General features: G+C 54.1%; 1 protein-coding gene across 1 annotated transcript; it reads left to right on the top strand.

Annotated features, from left to right (window-relative positions):
• The first annotated feature begins 4080 nt into the window (after positions 1-4080).
• CD70 (CD70 molecule) lies at positions 4081-6780 on the top strand. The gene is made up of 3 exons (XM_049643116.1): positions 4081-4333; positions 5204-5237; positions 5851-6780. Exons 1-3 carry the CDS (start codon positions 4166-4168, stop codon positions 6240-6242), a joined length of 594 nt encoding a protein of 197 aa, XP_049499073.1. The 5' UTR covers positions 4081-4165; the 3' UTR covers positions 6243-6780.
• The last annotated feature ends 363 nt before the right edge of the window (positions 6781-7143 follow it).

Genomic DNA, 7143 nt, shown 5'->3' with positions numbered 1-7143 from the left:
TTGCCAAAACTTGGAAGCAGCTGTGTAGGAGGTGAATGGACAAAGAAACTGTGGGGCATCCAATGTCACATTATTCAGCGCTAAAAACAAATGAGCTCTCCACCACGAAAAGACACGGAGGAAATGTAAATGCGTGTTACTGAGCGAAAGAAGCCAGTCTGAAAAGGCTACACACTGTATGATTCCAATTCTGTGACATTCCGGAAAAGGCAAGGCTCCGGAGGAAAGTGATCTTAAGTCCCGGCATCCAAATTGTTCCCCCGCCCCCTTCCCAGGGGCCTCTGGCCCCTTCCCTCCCCAGCTTAGTCAGAAGAGAAGTAGTGAGGGGAGGTGGAGAGCTAACTGGCAAGGGGAGGGAGCCAGCCACTTGCTTGAAGGGAGAGAAGCTCTGGTTTCAGAACTTCCTCAAACATCCCACACCACCCAGCAGAACTACACCGTCCAGAGAGCATTCAATCGATCGATGGAGCCTCCCTAATGTCCCAGCCAGTAATTCAGAGCATCAGGGGGGAAAAACCCCGGGGCTTGTGAATGCAAATGTGTGATCGAACTCGGGCACACCCTCCCCCAACCTCTTTGCTTGGCGAACGGCTGCCCGCGTCCCTCTCTAGCCCTGTGGCTGGAAGATGGAAGTCAAGGCTAGACACGCGTGAACGTTCAGAAAGGCGACCCCTGCTTCTCACAGGCATAAGCCCTCGATAACGAATGCATCGTAGGGTTGCTGGTGTTTTCTTTTTTGTTACTACAAATCGCACCACCATCGAATTTATGTGTGATCATCTGAGTTTGTGATGTGTGAGAGTGTGCTTTTGAAAGAAAATCCTTGAGGGGCACCTGGGTGGCTCAGTCGGTGAAGTGTCTGACTTCAGCTCAGGTCATGATCTCACGGTCTGTGACATGATCTCACGGTCTGTGAGTTCGAGCCCCGAGTCAGGCTCTGTGCTGACAGCTCAGAGCCTGGAGCCTGCTTCGGATTTTGTGTCTCCCTCTCTCTCTCTCTGCCCTCCCCTGCTCACTCTCTGTCTCTCCGTCTCTCTTTCAAAAAAAAAAACAAAACATTAAAATAATAATAATAATATTAAGGGAAGAAAATCCTTGAAGTAAAACCGATGGCAGAAAGGGAAGGTGCATTCTGGTATCTTGACTGATTTTGCTAAACCTCGTCCTTGCAAAAGGTTGGATCCATTTCAGATCCCAGATGTGAGGATGCCTCCCAGCCACACAGTCGGGCAAAGCGGCAAATCACCCAGTGCTTTGATCTTTTACCAAATCACAGATGAAAACGAAAAAGTGTACCCCACGGGCTTTTAACTCCCAAATTCTTTTGTTATGAAAAGCGCGCGTATCATTCGATGTTGTTTCATGTGTACATGCATTTCTTTCACAAGCTGGCTGCTTCTTCTGTTTCATGTTTCTAGAGAATATTAGTCATTTCTTGAAGACATCGCTTGTAAGATATTTATACCTTAAAGGAAATCAATCGCCATCAATGTCTTACCAACCTTTCCTTGTTTTTTCTCTTGCTCCTTAATTTACGTGTGTGTATGCCTCTCAACTTGGTATTTTTAATGGAGGAATTTATTCACTTATATGTGAAACAGAGCATCATTCTCTTTTATGCCTTCTTAGTTGCTTTTTTAACATGCTTAACAAATCACTGCCCCGGGATGAATTTTTATGAATTTACCACATTCGGCATTTTCATGTTTCTTTTTTGCCTTTTTACGCTTAAATCTTTGATCCAGCTGGAACTTACTTCAGGTTACCCATCTTTTAAGCGTTTCTGTCAATCAGCGATGGCTGTAATTTGCACTTCATTGTTGAGAGAAGTTAACGCCCTTTCTCTGGGTTTATGCGTCACTTGAATTCCTTTCTTTGCGAATCATTCGTTTGCGTCCTCAACCGTTCTTCTGAGGCGTGTTTCGAGGGAGAAAATAACCGAGTCGGAGCGGGCCTTTACTGAGCGCTTGCCATGTGCTTATACGATGCTACGGCCTTGCACACATCTTTCTTCTGAACCGCATATGGTCCACTTATGGTTGGGGACGTTGACCCTTAAAAGACGATGAGGGCACGAGTTTCCCAAACTTCAAAGTTAAAATGTGACACTCTGAAGACTGGAATCCAGGTGTGTTGGGGGACTGCAGACTCCTCGTACTTGACTACACCCTCCGCGGCATTATTTTTGCCATGGCTAGATGGAGGTGGGGAAGGGACACTAGTGGGACTGCAGGAAACCATCAAAAGTCCGTTGTGGGGAACATGATGTAATGGGAACTGGAAGGTTCTGGAGATGGGGTTAGTGGGCAAAGCTAGACTTTAGAACCCAGCAGGGGTGTCATAGAGTAAGAAAGAAGGTTGGAAAAAATTCTTAGGATCATGCCCCTATACTCGGGAAAGCTTGAGTTGGGGGCCCCCATGGGGAGGCTGCCAGCTGAATCCCCAGACATAATCCTAGAGAAGGGCATTGTTTTAGTAGTTGGGGTCCCCAATCACCTGCATCCCGGGGATTCTGGACATGTTTGACTCCTTTCTCTCTCTCTCACCTGCCTCCCCGCACCCCCTGCCCCCATCAGCCAATGTGGTTGCCTCAAGCTCTGACTTCTGTCCTGTATCCATCCTCCAGACCAGGCCTCCATGACTCCTCACTTTGGGATGAAATTTTCCAATTCTGGGGTCTACAGGTAAAGCTTCTGAGAACACAGCCCCGGGCGCTTGTCAGTTGCAGCTGAAGCAGCTTTCCTGCCCGGCCGGCGGCCGGCGAGGGGTTAGACTCACTGATACTGACCGCTGTTGGCACAATCCTATGAGCCCAGGTGATCTCTCAACATCTTGCAGCTGTGCCACTATCATTGGATTCTTTCTTTTTAATGCTTTTATTTTGTTGTTGTTCTTGTTTGTTTTTGAGAGAGAGCGTGCAAGCAGGGGAGGAGCAGAGGATTCCAAGTGGGCTCAGCGCTGACAGCAGCGAGCCCCATGCGGAGCCCCAACTCCCCAACCGTGAGCTCACCACCTGAGCTGAAGTCGGGTGCTCAACCGACTGAGCCACCCAGGGGCCCCCACTGTTACTGGATTCTTGTGGCTGCCGCAACAAAGTGGCACAAACGGGGCAGCTTAAAACGAAAGGTATTTATCCTGTCACAGTTTGAGAGGCCAGAAGTCTGAAATGAAGGCGTCCGCACACCTCACTCCCTCTGAAGGCTTCAGGAAAGAATCCCTCCTTGCCTCTTCCCGGTGTCTGGTGTTTCGGGGCAATCCTTGGGGTTCCCTGGCTTGTAGATGAACCGGTCCCTCTGACGTCCACCTCCACCGTCACATGGCCATCATCCTTCTGTGTCCCTGTGCGTGCCCTCTCCTTTCTTTACCAGCTTGCCGTTCTTTGGATTTAGGGCCCGCTCTAATCCAGTATGACCTCATCTAATCATAACCGCGAGGATCCTGTTCCCAAGTGAGGTCACATACCACCTGAGGTTCTAGGTGGACGTGAATTTCGTGGGGGGAGGGGGGGACACTATTCAGCCCACTGCAGACCAAGCAGAGGCCACTTCTGAGAGGACGAGAAGGCTGAAGGGTGATGCGGGGTGTTTAGCGGAGCAGGCCACCCAAGCTCTCCTAAATTCATCTGCATCTACTCTCTTCCTGGTGGGCAGGTGAGTCACGTGGCCCCATCGCGTGCAGGGAGACTGGGAAAATGGAAAGAAGCCCCTGGATATGTGGGGAGCCTCCCTGACCTCTCTGGCTGCTGGCTGTACCCCTGGTTTCCCCCTACACACGCGCGCACACACACGCACACACACACACACCCCGCTCCCTCACAGCATCTGGTCCACAGGGGATGCTCAGTGAAGGTTTGTTGAATGAATGAATGAATGAATGACTGTGAGGAAGGTGAGGACAAGGGGCCACATCAGAAGACTGAGGGGCTCCGTGGGGCGGTCGGATTCCTGTCATACCCCTCTGCGAGCTGGGGGTGGGCAAACGCTGGAGGGGATTTCCCTGCTCGGCGAACAGCTCAAATCCCTCCCCTTTGCCGGACATCCCCAGAGTGGGGTGGGGCGGGTCTCTGGCAGGTTCGGGCAGGCCGAGGCCCCCGAGCCGTGAGAGCGCTGAGGTTTCCGTGCTCCCGGCTCCCTGGCTCGCCCCGCGCCCCGCCAGCACGGGCCCCATGCAGCGCTGTCTGAGAATCATGGTGCCGGAGGAGGGGAGCTCCGGCTGCCCGGTGCCCCGCCTGTCCTGGATGTCGGTGCTGCGCTCTGCCGCGATCCTGTCTCTTACCGGCATAATGGCATACTGCTTCCTGCGCGTCCAGCAAGGGCAGCTCGAGCCGCCTAAGGTGCGTAGAGAAGGGGGGAGGAGGAAGATGCAAACCTCCCACCTGCTCGGCGGAGCCTGGGGACCTCTGGGTGGGGCCGGCTCTGCGGGGGCGCAGAGGACGGAGGCGAACCACCAGGAAGAGAATGGGATCGAGGCAGAGGGACCGTGCGTTTGGGCGCAGACGGGCGAACGACCAAGAATAAATAAAATTAAAAAAAAAAAATCCAAATGAGATGGATAAAAATCGTCCCGGAAGGTCTGGGTGCGAAGAGAGATGGAGACCGAGCCGGCTGTTGGGGCACAGCTGCCTGGAGGTCCGGGCTGGGGTGGGGGTGGGGGGGGGGAGCGGGGTGGGGGCGCGGGGATGTCAGTCGCGCCCTGGAGGTAAGTCCCGGGTGGGGATCCCGGAGTGGGGAGGTCGCAGCTAGGAAAGGAGCATCCGATGCGGGCATGGAAAGTGACTCGTCTTCGGTGTTCCCCAGCGAGCTGACTCAGAGGCTGCTGGGGGCTTCACGAAGCCGGAGGGGGGTGGGTTCGGGGCCTGCAAGGGCAGGGCGACCCGCGCCGCTCACCTGGGAGCCCCGACACCCACCACGGGGACCCCCTTTGGAGGCGACGCAGGCCGGGGCGGAGGGGGGGGGTGGGGGGGGCTCTGCAGCCGAGAGAGCAGGTGTAGGCTGTTAGTTCAAAGCTACTTCCTCTTTAAAAGATCTTTTTTAAAAAGTCACAACTCAGTCCAGCTGTTTGAGAAGCGGGTAGGAAGATGAGCAGAGAAAAGAGACGTCTTGATCTCGGTCGGGGACCGTGCGGGGTGGTGGGGGGCGGGTGCGGGGACTTAAAACCTCCGTGTTTCTGTGCTCACCACACGTGTTCTCTTCTGTTCTATCAGCGGGACATGGCTGAGCTGCAGCTAAATCATACAGGTAACCGCGAGTGCATGTGTAGAAGGGAGAAAGAGAGAGGGAGAGAGAAGGAGAAATTGAGATAGACGGAAAGAGAGAACAGAGAAAGGGAGAGAGAAAGGGGGGGAGAGAGAGAGGGAGGGAGGGGGGAAGAGAGGGGAAGAGAGAAAGGGGGAGGGGAGAGGGAGGGAGGGGAAAGAGGGAGAGAGAAAGGGGGACAGAGAAAGGGGGGAGGGGAGAGGGAGGGAGGAGGAAAGAGAGAGGGAGAGAGAAAGGGGAGGGGAGAGGGAGGGAGGGGGGAATGAGAGGGGGAGGGGGAGGGAGAGAGGCAGGAGAGAGAGGGAGGGAGGGGGGAAAGAGAGGGAGAGAGAAGGAGAAATTGAGACAGACGGAAAGGGAGAACAGAGAAAGGGAGAGAGAAAGGGGAAGGGGGAGGAGGAAAGAGAGAGGGAGAGAGAAAGGGGGAGGGGAGAGGGAGGGAGGGGGGAATGAGAGGGGGAGAGAGAAAGGGGGAGGGGGAGGGAGGAGGGGTGAGGGGGGCTTAGGTTTCGACAGAGCAAGCTTAGACATTTGGTCTCTAAGCGCCGTTTCCCTAAACGTCTGTCCTCCCACGTCCCTGACGCTGTGCCGCCAGGACAGCGGCTGGACCACAGGCTGCGCTGGCAGGGAAGTCCAGCCTTGGGCCGCTCCTTCGTGGATGGACTGGAGCTGGACGACGGCGGGCAACTGCGTGTCCGGCGCGGCGGAGTCTACAGGCTGCACATCCAAGTGACGCTGGCCAACTGCTCCTCCTCCACGCGGGCCGCCAGGCCTCCCAGGGCCACGCTGACGGTGGGCATCTGCTCCCCGGCCGCCCACAGCATCAGCCTGCTGAGGCTCAGCTTCCACGGAGGCTGCGTGGCCGCCTCCCAGCGCCTGACGCCGTTGGCTCGCGGGGACACGCTGTGCACCAACCTCACGCTGCCTCTGCTGCCCTCCGCAAATGCTGATGAGACCTTTTTTGGGGTTCAGCTGGTGCACCCCTGACTGTTGCGCCCCCTGGCCCAGATTCGTCGGGAGAGTGTGTTTTCTCTCTTTTTTTTTTTTTCCTGTCTCTTGTAGAAGCTTTTTTTTTTTGATGTATCTCTGTAATATAGTGACGTATAACATCTGATCGGTCTTCTTCCTTGCTGCCAGCTTAAGCTTTTGGAATTTCCTGTGTGGCGAGCGCGGTCTTGGTGCCTTTTGCTGTGTTAATGAGGTGACTTTGGGGAAAGCCCTTAGGTCACCTGGAGAGGTGGGAGTTGGAACTGTCCCTTCCCACTGGCCTGACCTCCAGGGAGGGGAGAGAGGCTGCAGACAGCTCAATCAGCCACGGCAAGTGATTTAACCAATGGCATCCGCGTCATGCTCAAAAATACAGAAGGATGGGGTTAGAAGCTTCTAGACTGGTGAGCGAGTGAAAGTCCTGAGAGAGTGCTCACCCGTGGAGAAAACACCGAGTCAGGTTGATGGAACATCCCTCACCACCACTTCTGGTTAGGTGCTGCCTGACTCATACTGGTTTTTGTTCAAATAAAGTCTCAAAATGTTGATATGCCTCAGTTCATCTTTTAACAGATCTCTATAGTACTTGTCACCTTTGAACATATTAGAAGAATCCACTTACTTATTTTGCTTGTTGGCTGTCTTCCCCCCACATCCCACTGGAATGAAGACGCCATGAGGCCAGGGATTGCATTCTGTGCCAGTCACAGCCAGAGTCCCACGCCGAGGGAGTGCTTGGCACATAACTTTGAACGGAGGAATGGATTCTGTCAACTAGAAAACCACCATCACAAGCCCACATAGCAATGTGCACACTTAGCACCCACATCTTGATTTCTAATACTATTCCATGAAAAAGGAATTGGAGGCGGGGGGGGGGGGCACCTGGGTGGCTCAGTGG

Source organism: Panthera uncia, chromosome A2 (genome assembly GCF_023721935.1).
Source record: "Panthera uncia isolate 11264 chromosome A2, Puncia_PCG_1.0, whole genome shotgun sequence".
In the NCBI taxonomy this organism is placed as follows: Eukaryota; Metazoa; Chordata; class Mammalia; order Carnivora; family Felidae; genus Panthera; species Panthera uncia.
The sequence above is the reverse complement of the archived record's forward strand: the minus strand, read 5'-3'. Positions and strand labels throughout refer to the sequence as shown.